The 17,674-nt window shown below is 37.4% G+C and overlaps 1 protein-coding gene across 1 annotated transcript in view; it reads right to left on the bottom strand.

Moving 5' to 3' along the window:
• The window catches only part of LOC120540050 (voltage-dependent P/Q-type calcium channel subunit alpha-1A-like), a 514,575-nt gene that overhangs the window by 183,311 nt on the left and 313,590 nt on the right, over positions 1-17,674 (bottom strand). Inside the window, exons 9-14 of the mRNA XM_039770511.1 lie at positions 14,699-14,814; positions 14,213-14,269; positions 9,031-9,123; positions 6,947-7,156; positions 5,990-6,102; positions 4,316-4,428 (exon numbers count right to left, since the gene is read on the bottom strand). Of these exons, the coding sequence (XP_039626445.1) occupies positions 4,316-4,428; positions 5,990-6,102; positions 6,947-7,156; positions 9,031-9,123; positions 14,213-14,269; positions 14,699-14,814 (702 nt within the window). The remainder of the gene's footprint in view (positions 1-4,315; positions 4,429-5,989; positions 6,103-6,946; positions 7,157-9,030; positions 9,124-14,212; positions 14,270-14,698; positions 14,815-17,674) is intronic.

Genomic DNA, 17,674 nt, shown 5'->3' with positions numbered 1-17,674 from the left:
TGTTGACACTTCATCGTAGGAGAAATGAAGCACAATAAAATTAACTTAAGATAAGACCTTAGATCAGCGTTTCTCAACCTTTAAGTATTTGCGGCCCGAGTTTTCATAACAGTTTTAATCGCACCCACCTAATGTTTTTTTGAAAGGAGCCCATTTATTCTTTTTTAATTAATGATATATCATAGATGCATATTTTATTATGCCTACTTAACTTTTATCAACATTTATCTAATTCTATATTTATTTTTCTAGTATCAGAATGTAGTTTAAGTTCATTTGTTTTGGTTTCAATAGATGGATTTTTCATATTTTTGATTCTTGTTTTCACATCTTCGCGCCCCAACCTAGGGGGGCCCGCCTCACAGTTTAAGAACCACTGCCTTAGATACCTCAGCCAGCCAAGCCATGGGAAAGACGCTGGAGAAAAGCCTGCCAGCTATTCCTTCTTTAGGCTTAGCAGCTTCAGCACTAAGGAAAACAAAAAGACTTTCCCAGCTCTGTCATATGGAACAACGGCACCTAGGACTTATCTACGGAACCAAGAAATTATAGAGAATCACTCATGAACACCAATATGGTTCCCCACTATATATTCACTACATATTTCTCAAACTTCAGTATAATATAAGGGAGAAATACTTATAGAATGTAGGAGAAAAAAATCACACCCAGACACACTTACCCTGCACGTAAAACGAAACGTTTTACCAAAAAAAAAAACCAAATCATGACATTATGCTTGTATAACCTTATATAGACAAGTCCGGCATTTTTTCTCCCACAAACATTAGAAAGACAATATAAATGAGTGATTCAGGGTCACACAATGGGTCTTAGGCAATGATTAAATCAGAAGGCTTGTGGTTTAAAGTTCAGTGTCCAAGACACGTTAATAAACTGCCTGAATATTAATATAAAGACACCAGTAACGGCACACTGCGAATCCACTTGACTTGAGCATTCCCAGTTTTCCTTCTCTTTTCTGTATGTTTATCATTTGTTTGCTCAGAGGTTGATGCACTTGCTGCTTCCTGAGCAGCTATTCTATTCTTCCACTTCTTCTCTTCTTTCGTCGGCATCTTTTTGCATTAAAACTAATTAAGTCAGTATTTGCGTTGCAATTACTTAGTACGTTTTCTTTCATTTTTCACTTAAGCTGGCACTTAAATCTTCAATCTGCCTCAAGAATGATTTAAGATATGAAGAGGTTGGGGAAGTGACGGCGAAGGTGGCAGTGAATGAGAACGGCGCCTGTACGCATGTGCCGCACGACCGCCCCGCTGCCTGCTGCCGACAGTAGATTCAACAATAAAATAAAATAAAATTAAAGTAAAAAGAGAAATAAGCTTGGAGGCCAATCATCTTCCCGAAAGCGGATAGTAAACATCACGTAGTATATGTCTACCAAATTTCAGGTCAATCGGTCAAATAGTTTGCGAGCTACAGGTTGTCACACACGTACGCATGGGAGGCAGCTAAAGGGCTTGAGTAAGGGCGGTTGTAGCAGAGTGCACAGACTCTTTTTCTCCCTTTCCTGTAGACCATTCACGGGAGATCCCACTTGGCTGTCTTGACATCACTTCCAGGACCGAACCAATGGAAGAAGACCTTGCCGGCCCCGGCCCCTGTGATGTCACGTCCGGACTCGAACCAATAGCTGAAGACCATGAGCCTGATCCCTATGATCTCACTTCCTGTCTTCCCCTTTACAAGCCTACATCTTTTCCCTAGTCCCTCAGTTCTGTCTTGGACTCGGTTGTGTGCACATCAGTGCAGTATTCATTTAAACAACTTTTGCAGCCAGGAAACCAAATTATATGGGTGGCTGCCCCAAAACTTTCTATGACTCTGTGGGAGTTTTGTGACAAGGTGATTTAAAATCCTGGACAGACAAACAGCCAGATATGGTAGCATATTATATATAAAGATATTATTAACTATACAGTATCATTCAACAAGATTTAAAAATTTTCAAAATATTGTATCTTTTTACAAACAAATCGAAACGGAGTTATGGTTGGGGTTATTTTAAATGTGTTAACAAAATAAGCAGAAAATAAAAATTGCAATACCAGACCTTACACTAAGCCAGGGGTTGCCAACCGTGGCTGCAGGCTTTCATTCTAACCCTTTTTTTTTAAATGAGTGCCCTGTTTGTGCTGCTAATTAACTTCTTGTGAATTCATTTTAATTGAATTGCTTTTTTAAGAGATGTTGCCCTGAATTTCTTCAATGTTCCTCTGAATTGCTTCATTTCTTTCCTTACGTGGCACCCAAACAGAAATGAAATGTGAAGTGAAGCCAACAGACGACCAACTCGTCAGGGCCTCAAACTCCAACCAGCTGCTTAATTAGGCTCTGATTCTTGTTGTTAATTAAACTCGTTCTTTAATTCCATGGCTTGTTGCTACTCTTGTGGTGCATTAGCAGACATTTCTGAAATTGTTGAGTTTCTCTTTGTTTTGAGGACCTGAGCAGATCAACATTCCTGAGACCCTCATCGTTCTTTATCTTCAGATATTGTATGATAGACACCAGTTGCTTTGGCTAATGTTGTATCTCACTATTGTTTGGCTGCTAATTAAGGAAAAAGAAACAATTAAGGGGTCTGAGTTTTCAAGAGCAAGTCGATTAAAATTATTTCAAAAGAAGTTAATTAGCAGCAAAAACATGTCACTCATTAAGAAAAGGGTCAGAACAGGGGTGTCGAACTCCAGTCCTGGAGGGCCACAGTGGCTGCAGGTTTTCATTCTAACCATCTTCTTAATTAGTAACCAGTTTTTGATGCTAATTAACTTCTTTAGCCTTAGTTTTAATTAACTTGACTCAGCCCCCTTAGTTGTTTTTTTCCTTAATTAGCAGCCGGAGAGTAATGAGACACAAAACAAGCAGGGCATGACCAGCTCACCTGTACCCATCAAACAAAATGTGAAAATAAAGAAAGGTGAAGGTCTCATAAGGCTGATCTCTCAGGTCACGAAGAAAATAATAGAATAGCAACAGTAATGTCTGCTGTGACAGAATTAGAGCAGAAACAAGCCATGAAATTGAATAACAGGTTTAATTAACAGCAAAATCCAGCTTCTCATTAAGGAACTGGTTGGAGTGAAATTAGTTGGAGTTTGAAGCCCCAATTTAGCAGGTCATCTGTTGGCTCGTTTCACATCTCATTTCTGTTTAGCTGTCATTTAATGAAGAAAAGAATCAATTCAGAAGACTTAATCATTAAAAACAGTTAATTTTTTTAAAGTTAACAGTTAACAAAAAAAGTTAATTAGCAGTGAAAACTGGACACTGATTAGGAAAAGGGTTAGAATGAAAACCTGCAGCCACGGTTGTCCACCAGGCCCAGAGTTGGTGAGCCCTGCACTAAGCAGTGACTGTTGGCCATAGGTGGTTGGCTGTGTCTTTCCCTTTTTTATTTTTTTGTATACAAAGTATTGGGAAAGTATTGTAATCGTCCAAAGATTTTATGTTGAGATTTTGATGAAGCTTGATGTTTTAGACCACCTTGACTTTCTTGTATGCAAAGTGTAGGGAAAGTATTGGTACCCTCTAAAAAATTCTATTTTGAGATTTTGATGAATCTTCACGTTTTAGACCTCCCTGAGTCAGAAAATAACACTTTTGGTATTATGTCTTTGTCTTTGTGTGTGTAAACATGATAACTTTCACTTCGGTCAACCAAATTTAGCATACAAGTATGAGGTACAAAATGTAGATTTCTATCAACTTTCGAGATATATCAACTAACCAGAAGTGGTATTTTACCTTTTATTCATGCAGCTGCAGAGTCCGATTTATTCAACTTTACTTTTATAATAATTGTTCAATATATTATTAATTTGACTTGACTTGTTATAATATAAAAAATACAATCATTGTCTTGCGGTTTACTCCTCAAATATCCATCCTCATATCCGAGTATACGAGAAAGTCTGGGGAGACCACTCCCAATTTTATTACAGTGAGAACCACAGTTATAGACATTTACGTTCATTCAGTTTAGGTTGTTTCGTTCTATGAAGTAATGCAAAAGGTACCCATCCATTCATCCATTATCCAACCCGCTATATCCTAACTACAGGGTCACCTGACCTGCATGTCTATGGACTCTGGGAGGAAACCCACGCAGACACGGGGAGAACATGCAAACTCCACACAGGGAGGACCCGGGATGCGAACCCAGATGGGTCTCCTAACTGCGAGGCAGCAGCGCTACCTACTGAGCCACCGTGTCGTCCTACAAAAGGTATAATCAAGAATAAATGTTTTATTTATAATAAAAGATACAGTGAATTGAAGTGTTACTTACTTTGTAACTTTGAATATCCTCAATAACCTGAGAGCACGTAAAACACTGATTCCAAAAGATGTTCCGGGCTTCACTACTGCCCAGATAACTTCAAAAATACTGCCTATAATAACCTAAAAAACAAAACATATTAATAACATCGTGACTGTTAATCAAACATACATTTTGAAGCTTAGCAGAATGAGCACAGCAGAGGGTCCTGACACAAACAAATCAGATCCATTTAGATTAAATAACAGTTTACAATCATTCTGTAAGGATGGGCATCCACAGGTTACTTTAGACTTCATCCCATTTCCATTACAGTGCTTCATGTGTTCTGGAATTCTTTAAGCCTCAAAAGCTTTCTCTATGCCAAAGTGCTTTTTTCAGCTTTTAAAACAGAGGAATGGTTGCTGTTCTAAAAACAGGATTAGTCATTTTTTTTTCTGCAGAACTGTCAGTAAATAATGGAAGCATAAATGATATTTAGGATACCAGAATTGAAGAGTAAAGGGCTTTTTTCAATTATGTACAGTCTGGGACAGGAAGGCACAAGATAGATTACCATAGGAAATCCACTATACAAATTGTAAAATTAATGGCACAAAATAAGGCAGAACTGAAGGAAAAGATGCTAAAATGATAAGATGACATGGAAAAGATAAGCCCAAATATGAATTCAGAAAATGCTATTGCAGGTATTGGCTTTAGCACTCGTCAGTGAACTGGGCAGCTGGCTGATAGGGGTCATAAATGTGTAGTGGTGTGAGGGGCAGTCTACAGAAGAAGGGTACTAAGACTTTGTGAGTATTGTTTATATGTCAAAATATTATCCAGTTCTAGTAAACTTATCAATCCTGCGCATGCAGCTGTCTTGGAGAACGTAACAAAGTACAATCTTCCATGATGAACACAGATGCAGATTACTGGTTGATTCTAGTGGGTGTATTGAGATTGAAGAAGTGCAGTGAAGACGCTTCAGAAGTATGTGAATTTCCCCTTGGGATTAATAAAGAAAGTATCTATCTATCTATCTATCTATCTATCTATCTATCTATCTATCTATCTATCTATCTATCTATCTATCTATCTATCTATCATATAGTTCCTTTCACATCTATCTATCTATCTATCTATCTATCTATCTATCTATCATATAGTTCCTTTCACATCTATCTATCTATCTATCTATCTATCTATCTATCTATCTATCTATCTATTATATAGTGCCTTTCACATCTATCTATCTATCTATCTATTATATAGTTCCTTTCACATCTATCTATCTATCTATTATATAGTGCCTTTCACATCTATCTATCTATCTATCTATCTATTATATAGTTCCTTTCACATCTATCTATCTATCTATCTATCTATCTATCTATCTATCATATAGTTCCTTTCACATCTATCTATCTATCTATCTATCTATCTATCTATCTATCGTTCGTTACAACTTCTAAATAAAAAGGTTAAGGCCTGTAAGCTGTGTAAGGAGATGAATGAGAGTGAGAAGCAGCAGATCAATGTGAAGTCTGAAGACAAACACAGAGCAGAGGAACAACTGGTGCCACATGTTGGTAAGATGGAAGATATAATGAAACAGGCTGAAATAATTAGGGCATGTGGCTAAAAAGCTGGAAAATGAAAGTAATACAAAGTAACTTTTAAAATATCCACAATACTTACTGCACAGTCAAAGCAGTTAAATGAGGAGTGAAAATAAGGCCTGGTCCCAAGTCCATACATTTTTATAAACATTTCGGACATAAAGAGTCCTAAGAAAATAAATTCTGCATAATCTGAAATTTAAGAGTATTGAACAAAAACAAACATAATAAGTTTAGACATTTAAGCATTATTTACAGTAGGTACTGATTAAAGTATGCTAAAATTATTATTAAGATTATATATATAATATTAGTTTTTAAAACTGAAATATTTTTTGACATAGAAAACAAATTGAAAACCTATTTGTGAGAACTTGGGTATTATCAAATCAAAATCAAATCAAATCAAAATCTTGATTGTCATTGTAGCGATAAAAAACACAATTACTCAAGTTAAAACTAAAATAAAAAGGGAATAAAATAAGTACCAAAATAACAATGTTTTCCACCAACTAAACATGAGAAAAATGTTAATAAAATAAAATACCCAAATCCAAAAATGTTATCCTGGTCATATAAAAGATAAAGTGAACAAATAATTTCAAGGCTAACAGGCTCACGTATGGCTATTACGAACTGCATGGTTACTATTAGTGCCGAGTTCAACCCATCTGTCCATCCATCATTTTTTGGAGTATGTTCATGGGGGAAACAGAACCCATCATAGGAGCATTACGCCCAAGGCAAGACCAAGGACACTAGTCACGTGCATAGCATACTAATGTACACACCCACACTCTTTTAAACCAGGATGATGTAGTTACTGATTTACCAAAAACAATTTAAAAATATAAATCAATATTTTTACAAAAATGATTATCTTGTATAGTACCTTTTACAAAGCAGCAAGATAAAGCACAATACTAAATACTTTTAACTAGTTTAACATTAATTAAAATTGTCCAAGACATGAGTGAGCTTTGAGCTTTTGTTCAAGTTCTCTGGGTTAGCAGAACATGAGGATTCCATCACTTACAGAGGAAGTCTGACAGCCGCTCAGGCTGGTTGTAGTGAACGATGGCTACACAAAGAGTGTTGAGGGCTACCAGACTCAGCACAGTCCAGTAGAAGGCCTGAGTTTTGACCACGTGGCGGATGAAGAAACGTAACCTGCGCTCTTTCTTATAAAATGAGGAAGCGCCCTCCAATTTGGCACTTTTAATGCTTGCACGTGCAAAGGGTGAGCCTAAAAATAGAAAAGGATATGCAAAAAGGGGGGATTAGACAAAAGGGACAACAAGATTCATTGTCTGAATAAAAAAAGTCTTTAGCAGCTGTTGCTTTAGGAGGGAAATGCAGTTACTGTATACTGTGTCAATAATATTCTGTTTGTGTGAAACATCTTGAGCTCTAGAATTGAAAATGAACAAGCAAGGATTTCCTCTCACAAAATGTTTTTCTAGATCCAGAAGACTCGCTGTGCAACCATGAGAAAATGACAATAGCTGGCATAACACAAAATATGTGTGATTAAGAGCCTTTAAATGACCTTACTTCTGTGCTAAAAAAGAAAGCTGTGTTTTCTTGGGAAGAAGGAGTCATTAAACTGAGAACTGGGGAGGGCAAATACATTGTCATCATTCACATTTGTTAATTTTCCGCAACACGTTTATGAACAATAACTTTCACATTGCAGTGAAACAATTTATTTCCATAGTTTTAAAATGTTATAATCAGTTAAGTGGAATGATTTGGCATTTGGTAAAGGACTCACTGCTATGAATTTACAGATACTTACGGATTATAGCATAAAGTGTAATCTAATTGCATCTACATTTGCAGTTAATTATTTCTATGCCCTCTTTGGCAGCAATAAAAAATGCCTTCCTTGAAATTTTGTAAAGAAAAAAATAATATTTGAATGATTGATGGTTTCACACAAAGTCGTTCACAAATCAAAATGGTACAGCTGTTGGAATATTTCTATGATATGAATTGCCAGGTGAAGTTACTGGCTTAATGTGACACTATAGTAACTTAGTGATGAGGACTGAATAAGAAAGCATGTCCGTTACAATATAGGCATTAGCCACTAGGGGGGCACAGTTCACTGAAAACCAAGAGATTTGTTTGTAATTTCAGTAAATTTGTAGAATTTCCATATTTCTGGGGTGATACACAATTTTTGCACGTTATTGTTATGCATTTGTGGTGATTATCTGCCCTCAATTTGCTTCAGTGTTTTCATCGGCCTTCTACAGGGTGCAGCAGAAATAACTCCCACATTTCAAAAGGGGATTGAAAAAAAAATGCTATGAGGTATCACCCAAAACTTTTTATTTCCCAAATGTAGATATAAAAAAGTTTTTTTACTTTAAGATTTAAAAAGTATATATCGCCCAAATGGTGGCCTTGACGGCTGATACTCATTTGGAGCCGTTCTTGGAAGTTTTCCATCGCTCTCACTAGCATGTCAGGCGAAATTCCTTCAATTTCTTCTTGAATAGCCTCCTTTAGTTGGTCCAAGGACCGAGGACGAAGTTTGAAAACCTCCTTTTGCCCTTACTCTTTGAACCCACAGCAAAATCGTTTTCCAGTCTGGAACACTTTTATTAGCATGTAAACCGAACTGCGTGCGAAAAACACCCTCTGCGTCGCAGCAACAGATTCGCCATTTTTGAAAAAAGCCTCCACTGCAAAGCCTCGATGATCACCCGACCACGGCCTGGTGACGACTGAAAACTTTATTATGTACCGTACCTAACAGAACGGACCGCACCCCTCTACTTGTTTTGGGGACCCCACAGTGATTTTTTGAAATGTGGGAGTCATTTCTGCTGCACCCTGTACTATCCCCAACAATTGTCCAAACTCCAAATTTTCCACGACTTTTCTTTTAAAGGTAATCATACTTAAATACAGAACTGACATGGCTAAAATAAGACCCGGGGCACTAAATCTCTACCCACGTTGTTTCTGAATGCATTGGTACGACTATCATTTCTCTAAGATATTCTTAGTGAGTCGCTGTTTCTCAATGTTATAAGTAATGGAAAAAAAAATCCTAAATTGCTTACGTCAAAAGACACAAATGAGTTACAAATGATTTGAACAACTTACCCACGGAGGCAATGTCTCCTAGGTGATCCTCTCCCTCTTCTGGATTTAAGAGGTCAGTCTTGCTCTTTTTAATAGTTGCTCTTCGTCTAGAGCCTATGGTAATGCCAAAATATAAGAATAAATCACAATGCGTTTTTATTTAAGTATTGTGAATTTCCACATTTCAGGAATGCATGCTGTTGAAACAGAGCTGTATGAAAATGCATGTCCGTGGCACAGTAGGAATTCTTCCAATTGTACAGAGCATTGCCACTCGCCCTTACAGTATCCCACAGAGTTGTAATAGAATAGGTGGTGTTATTATCCGCTAAACCGTAACTTTCCCACTCTGAATCATAGAGTATCAGGTCAGAGAAATGCCAAGGAAGAATTCAAAGATTGGCTCATTTCCTCATGCAGAGAAAATGAGCGGCCCTCTTGCTTATAACAAAGAAGACAACAAGAGAACTAATAGGAGAAAAAGACCACTCAGGCAGGCACAGCAGAGAAACTGTAGCAAATGTGAACGTGGAAATCAAACAGATTATGTAAATGTGAACATTACAGTCAAGACCTTGGTCACCTGCATCACAAATAAAGAAAACTCAGCTTTGTGCATGGACACAAACACTATAGAATTAACAGAGATACCACAGCTTCCTACCTGGCCCACATTTACATCACTAAAGAACAAGGGAAGATGTTACTTAAGAATGAATCACTTAATACTGCAATTGGGAACATTTGGAAAAATTCAAACACGTAGCGTAAAATCATAGGAAAATGACTGGAATGAAAGAACAGGTAACTTCCAGGCTGTAACTCCCCTTGCAACTGGAAAAATGAATTGACAACATGATCAGGGATGCTTGAGCAGAATAAACCAGGAAGAAGAGACAGTGAGTAATGTTTCCAGATATTTTGTGAGACCTGTAGTGTTAGTTATACCTATTTCTCCTCCAACATTAGTACGCTTAAAACATCTAAGATAGAAAAGAATCTGAAATGTGTTTAGTTTATGGTCAAATGAAAAAATTCTACAAGTCAGTCACAACTATAAACGCTCAAAAAATGACTGACGCTAACTGTAATTAAATTTCTACCAGCTCAGTACATGTGGACATATAATTTTCCACATTTTTCTCCTACCTAACTTTTCCACCACTGTGGTGATCTTCATGCTTTCAACGGGTCTGCCAAAAAATAGTTTTTTTGTGGTAATTGTTTCCAATACAGTTGTGTTACCATGTTTCAGATTATTTTTATGATGAAATGTTGATCTTTTCCTAAGTTACTATTGTCGTGTTAACTGCAGCTAGTTTTCTACTAAGACTAGCAGGCTTTGCCCCCCCTGCTCGCTTCGCTTGCCAACCCCCTAGTCAGCTCTACGCGCCAGCCACTTTGCGTCTCTGCCACTCACGTACGTGGATTTCACTTTCACCAAACAGCAAAACTTTTAATTCTCGCGGATACGCCTCTTCATTGGGAAGAAACATTACTTTTCACAGATGGCAAAACAAATTAGATGATCTACAAGTCTCTGACTTAAAGTTTAAATCCGAACAATATATTTGATCTCTTTTCATTGTTTTGACCAAGTAATAATTTCTGTTTGTTTGCGCAGTTTTAGACTTTTGAATTTTAGGACTTTCATTATCTCTATCCTGCTCTGCATGTGTATCGCGCCAATGTTTTTGAATTCTTTAAGACGTTCTACTTTGTTATCTACTCTTTTGTCGTTTATATCCAGCCCCGGGCCTGGTTAAATCTCTTGGCACAAAGTCTCGCCTTACGGGACTTGAAAGTATCTCTCTGAAAAAGTCTCGTCTTGTCCCAGGCTAAAAAGTCGTGTCTCGTCCCAGGATTTTTTTTATATAATAGAAAGATTTGTTTATAACCTATTGCATCTATTGTCTGTTATGCCTATAGTGGAAAAAGGCATGCCCAGAGGCCAAAATCAATAAGATTGGTAGACGATAATAGACAAGGTCTGAAAAAGGCAGGAGTCAAAACTGTAACATTAAAAGTAAGACAAAACGAGTTTGAACAATCAAAATTAAAAAGGCACGTGAGAAAGTCCTATTATCAAATAAAGTTCAACCTTAACTATGCTATTCACACCAACAGCAACTCATTTTGTACCCTCTTTGACATTGGGGGCATCATAATGGCATTATATATAGCTACAACATAATGACATCATGCATTGTGACGGCACAATCATGTGGTAGCAACGGAGAACCAACAGCAACATTACCACGACCACATAGAAATAACAAAGAATCGCAGTGATTGTGAGGAAATACAAAAGAGCAAGGCAATGACATCATTAGAAAAATGCTAAATTAATTAAACAGTCAAACGTATAAATTCACAAAATTGGAACAGGAGTGAATTCCGAGTAATACATTTCAAAATCGTGACATTGTGCACTTTGTCACCACAAACATTCCAAGCCCTGTAACATCTCCATAACCTAACAGAGTTACAACTATACTTCACTCTAAGGATAGCTTTTCAGGGTTATGTATTGTTACACCGCACATAACACTTAGTACTGAAACACAAAAAGGTTGTTTTTAATGTTCTCAATGTCTTCTGTCACTTTGTCATCAACATTTGACTTCAATTCCTCTAACGAACAGGTTTTGCTTCATCTCTCTCCCTTGAAGCCCAGTTTGTTTAGATCAGTGCACAAGTTATCCCATCTAGGCAGTGGAAGACTGTTCATTTCTTTAAAATTGCTCTAAGCCTGCTAGTGATCTTTCTTGAGGAGCAGCCCACACACACACTGATTTTTTGAGGCCAACTTGTAATAAATGTGCCCATTTTTTCCTCCTTGATCTGACAGACAATGTTTTAGGTATTTTCAAAGCCTTTGGATGTTCCACTATCCTTCACTTTTTTGGTGCTTTTCAATAACATTTCTGAAAATGGTCATTGAAATCAGTTTAACTTTAGGCTGTAGTTTTTGTTAAGAGCTGAACTAAGCAACCTTGAGACATCCAAGAGATCTAAATATGTAACCTGAAGTCATGAGAAAACAAACACCTACATAGGTGGATGCCATTTAGTGATGTTTAAAGGCCCGTCATCTAATTAAAGGGATGAACACTTGGATTGATATCTTCCTGCTTTTTAACCAAAAATTAATTTTAATAATCTATACATTTTTATTCCATTTTGGCATTATGCAATCCAAACAGAATATAAGGATTGCACAATTGCAGTTGGATTGGTAAATTATTTTAACTCTAGAATTACCAGAGCCTACGAAAAAACTCATAGATCCGTCCCACCTTAAATCACTTCGCACCTCTCCATCAGCGTCTTTTGTCCTGTAAATATGTCGATTAGCAGCAAGCAGCCTACTATAACATCCCCCACCGCCGCAAAGTTTTCTCAGCTCAAGTCTGTTTACCTGCGTGTCAGTTGCTTAGAGTTGTATAGATTGAGAAGTCAAGGAAAATTACATTTTTTATAAATACTGTATCGTTATTTGGAACACTTGCATTTCATGTTTATGTAAACACATCGTTAAAATAGAAACGTTTTTCATGTTTTAGTAATAATTGACAAAATGTAGACATGAAGAATATAATGTGTGAAGCCTGAAGTCCAAATATCAAATAAACACTTTCACAAAAGGTACAAATATAGCAGAAGAAGTGCGCTTCTATTCAAGAATATAACTGCAGAAAAAGAACCCGTGTTAGTGTGCGACATTGACACGCATTTGCTGCGACCGCTTTGGTGACGCAACAGTATCAACTGTTGACTGGTAATCAAAACTTCACGGGTTCGACTCTGGACGAGCCTGTTTTGAGAAGTGAGCTGCTCTTACTATTTTAGAATAAAAACATACATTTGATTCCAGTCTGTAACAGCCGGTGAAAATTTATGATACTTGTAAAGGTTAGCTTTGTTTTATTTTTTTTTCAGTTATATTCTCTCAGTCGAGTTCATGATTCAACCCTCTCTCCCTCGCATTTGACACTGCTGTGTTCACATAAAGACGCGCTATAAGAGGTGAACTCAGACGACGACAGTTCTACATCGGAGCAAGAATGCACGTCGCACTTTTGCCATCACTGTACTTTGTATATGTACATGGGAAGCTCTGAACTCTATTGGTGAATTTACGCTGTAGGAAGTAAGTAAATACATAAAGGTAAATAGGGAAATAACATTCGATCTGGCTCTTACATACAAAGTACAGCTTCCACCTTCAGTTATAGACTCTTCAGTAGGCGAGCGACTCTCCACATACCCTAACGCAAGTTCTTTTTCTGCAGTTATAGTCGTGAATAGAAGCGCACTTGTTCTGTTATATTTATACCTTTTGTGAAAGTGGACTTCAGGCTTCACACATTATACACTTCATGTCCACATTTTGTCAATTATTACTAAAACATGAAAAACGTTTCTGTTTGAACGATGTGTTTACATAGATCGTTGTAGACACGGAACACACATGAAATGTATGTGTTCCAAATAACGATATAGTATTTATAAAAGGTGTCATTTTGCTTGACTTCTCACTCTAAACAACTCTAAGCAACTGACATGCAGGTAAACAGACTTGAGCTGAGAAAACTGTGTGGCGGTGGGGGGATGTGATAGTAGGCTGCTTATCGACACAGTCACCGGACAAAAGACGCTGATGGAGAGGTGCAAAGTGATTTAAGGTGGGACGGATCTACGAGTTTTTTCGTAGGCTCTGTTAATTCTAGTTTTAATGCATTTTGTGACACCATAAATATTTGAAAAAAACTATGCTAATTTCTTTAGGTTAGTTTTTAGCAAATAAGTAAACAAACAAACAAACAAATAAATAAATAATAGCACACTTGTTCCGAGTTACCGTATGTGCTGTTTGTCAGTGGTGGAGATATTCTTATGCTGCAAACACCTCATCTTCTAGGCCACACTGTCTGAAATTAGCTTGTATTTGTTGTGTTGTATTATCATAAAAATCATACCATAAAAATACAGAGATACAATGCAAAATAACACTGAAAAAAGTGCATGTGGTTCTTTATTTATTTTCTAGTAAAATGACTTTTTAGGTGTAGGGTAGGATTGAAAGAAAGGGTCTAAATCAGTAAACCATTGGAAAACTCTCCTTCCTGGATTCTTCACTTACAAAGACATGTAAGGAAGTGGTGAAAATGAAATTAAAAAAAAAAAACAGCATATGTACCATCAAAAGGCAGCCTATCGTCCAGGTCACTCTCGTCCTCTGCCAGGATTACCTCTTCTAGACAAAAGGGGAAACATTAGTCAAATTGTAGGCATGAGATTTAATTAAAAAAAATAGTAGGTAAGCGAGCATGAATGAACCAGTACTGTGCAAGCATGTTTGCCTTCTACATAGTGTATTATATGATGGAACTAATGAAAAATAATGAGAGCGTAGGCCATGACCCATTCACCATTTAAATGGTATATTTCTGAAATTTCAGATAGTGTATAAAATTAATTTAAATAAGACTCCACCCTAACCCACAATTTTCAAGTGAACCATGACCATAAGCATGCCAAGAAGCAAGAATCAAAGGGGATTACAAGCCTGCATCTACATTAAGTGAAGCCGTACTTAAAATGCTATGAATCTTCAACACAATGACAGACCTTTCTGGCCATACACTAAGAAATGTTTGGAGGCTGCCACCAGGTTGTTTCCTACCCGCTTTGCAGATCCATTCCAGGTAGCCATTGAGCTCTCTCTCAATCTGCTGCTGTCGCCGCAATTTAAGAAATTCACTCCTGTTCTCCACTCTCTCCCTCTCTTTGGCAAATTCCCTAAGAAAGAAGGGAGGAAAGATGAAAACAGCAAACTTTGCCTGACAGATCTGATATTTCCAGAAGTCATATACTGTATACCATAATGCTTGAATAAAAACAGAAAATTAGGTAAAGCTTTGAAATTCAAGGGTCAGTGGATTTAAATGCACATAAAGTTATTTTTTTTAATGTACCTATAACTTACACAATGTTACACAAATAAGCAGAATAAAGAAGCCTGAACTACATAAAACAAGTGGTGATGCCCAATATTTTAAGAATATATCACACATTTTAATCTGAAACAAAATGTCCGGAGTTTGTAATCCTTTAACTTCTGTAAAACTCTAGGTACATATTTATTGCAAAAGTTTATTTTGATTTGGTGTTTCATTTGGCAACTAAAAAAAAAAAAATAAATAAAAATTTGTCACATTTCTTGCATGTAAGCATACTTGGCCAATGCATCTGATTCTGATTCAATAACTATGATATGTTCATCCATCCATTATCCAACCTGCTATATCCTAACTACAGGGTCACGGGGGTCTGCTGGAACCAATCCCAACCAACACAGGGCGCAAGGCAGGAAACAAACCCCGGGCAGGGCACCAGCCCACTGCAGGGCGCACACTCGCACACACAGACATACACACACCAAGCACACAATTGGGGCAATTTACAATCGCCAATGCACCTAACCTGCATGTCTCTTTATGTGCAAACTGACTTCTTGTAACAAAGCCTCACAGTTACACATTTGTGTGAACCATTATAGCAATCAAAATGACTTGGCATCTTTAATATGAAGTGTTTAATCATAGGCGCTGCAACATTTACAGCATTATTTGCTCGTTCTGTATTGTCAGTTTTTGGAGAAAGTGCCCCCTGAAGCTGGTACATACAGAGCACCCCAATTGTGTTGTTTTCATCTGTTTTAAGAGGCCCCCCTTTAACATTAGATAAGCAAAGATGAGTACATGCGTATCCTCTTTTACAATGAGAAACAACCTGGAGCCATTCATCTATGTAAACATCAGACATCATATCTTAATTTGATTAGAACAGTTCAACAAAGTGTCTTTTTGAGAATATGTTGTCCCTATCCAAAATCTTTGTCATAGCAGATAAAAGAACAAAGGGAGTCAAATGAGAGAATTAAATAAGCACTAGAGAAAATGGAGGATTGCGATGAAACTAAAAATTAAAATAGCTAGGAATCAAAACAAACAAAATGGAAGGAATATTGTCACACATGTGCGCTTAGGAAACAGCTAAAAGGCCTAAACAACAGTAATTCTACGCCAGGCCAGGGGGCGGCGGAGTGTGCTAATTGTCTCTCTCAGTCTCTTGCGGACCATTCCCGGGAAAACCCGCTTGATTCCGGCACCACTGATGACATCATTTTCAGTTTCAGAGCCAACGATGACATCACTTCTGGTTCTGGCATTAGTGATGTCACATCCCCTATTCTTGCTTTTGTTTCACGGCCAGTCAGTTCTGTTTTGGACTCTGTTCTATTTTAAGTCAACTTTTTGCAGCCAGGAAAACAATATACGGATGGCTGCCCCAAAACTTTACGATGTCTATGACACATTCTTATGACAATATAAAACAATCTATACCTCAAAGATACATTATGTAGAATACAGATTAGGTCAGGTAAGGGAGCATGCACTGGTACAGCACGTTGCCGCACCCAGCACATGACGAAACAGCTCAGGATCCTGGTTGGCAAACCCCCAGGCAGACACGCTGTCCATTCCCACCCTCCGGAAATGACCATCTATCTGCCTCAGCCAGGTGTTACATGGGCATCCCCTTCGCCTGGTTCATGAGCAACCACTCATTTAAAATAAAAGTCAAACCAGCAGTACCCAAGACCCAAGAGACAAAGTACCGAAAGAGTCCAGTCTTCATCTCAGGTCAGTGGATAGCGTCCATGTCTCGCAACCATATAACAAGACAGGAAGCACCAGGACTCTAAAGACTTTGACCTTCGTCCTTTAGCAGAGATACTGGGAGCACCACACACCGCTTTGCAGCGACCCCATGACCCCACATACTCTCCCAATTTGAAAATAAAACAAATTCAGCAAAAGCCGAGAGAGGATGTGCAATATCGTTTTTTTAGATTGACTCCTCGAGATAACAGACTAATTTTATCGAGAACTTTGTTTTCTCAAGATAACGGAATAATTTTATCGCGTTCTCGAGAAAACGAAACTTAACCTTTGCTCCTGGCATCAGGCTCGCTTACATTGCGACGCCTATACAGTTGAAGCCTTGCTAACCGTCTTCTTAAATGACGGGCACTAACGTTATTATGTGCTAAACTAAGGCATAAACATATTGAACAAAAATGTGACGCGCTGATCAACACAGTTCTGCTCTTCTTCCATTTCAAACAGGATGTGGCTTCAATAAGCTAAACATTAAATGTTAGATACAAATATTTCATAATTTCGAGAAAACAAGATCTTTTGTTTTATCGAGATCTCGATTAAATTAGTCCATTATCTCGAGGAAACAATAAAAAAAAATAACGATATTACATATCCTCTCTCAGCTTCCGTATTTCTGTCATTAATGTTCATGTTTTTCATGTACAAGAATGTCAGTATAGTTGAAATGCAAGTTAGCCACTATTCACGGGATACTTTCAACAACTGCTTTAGTTAATACTCATAAAGGTTTACTCAAGATGAGATCCTTAGACCCAAAATCACACATCTTGAAATCAAACACAGATGTCACAAATAAAAAAATAAATAAAGGCAAAGAAAGACATGCACGCCTATACTTGCTGTACACATTTTGTAACCTAGCATATGATCATGAAAAAACCTATCCATTAATTCCAAAATAAATTATGTTT

This window comes from Polypterus senegalus, chromosome 12, assembly GCF_016835505.1.
Source record: "Polypterus senegalus isolate Bchr_013 chromosome 12, ASM1683550v1, whole genome shotgun sequence".
Classification (NCBI taxonomy): Eukaryota; Metazoa; Chordata; class Cladistia; order Polypteriformes; family Polypteridae; genus Polypterus; species Polypterus senegalus.
Note: the sequence above shows the minus strand (reverse complement) of the source record. Positions and strands in the feature narration are given on the sequence as shown.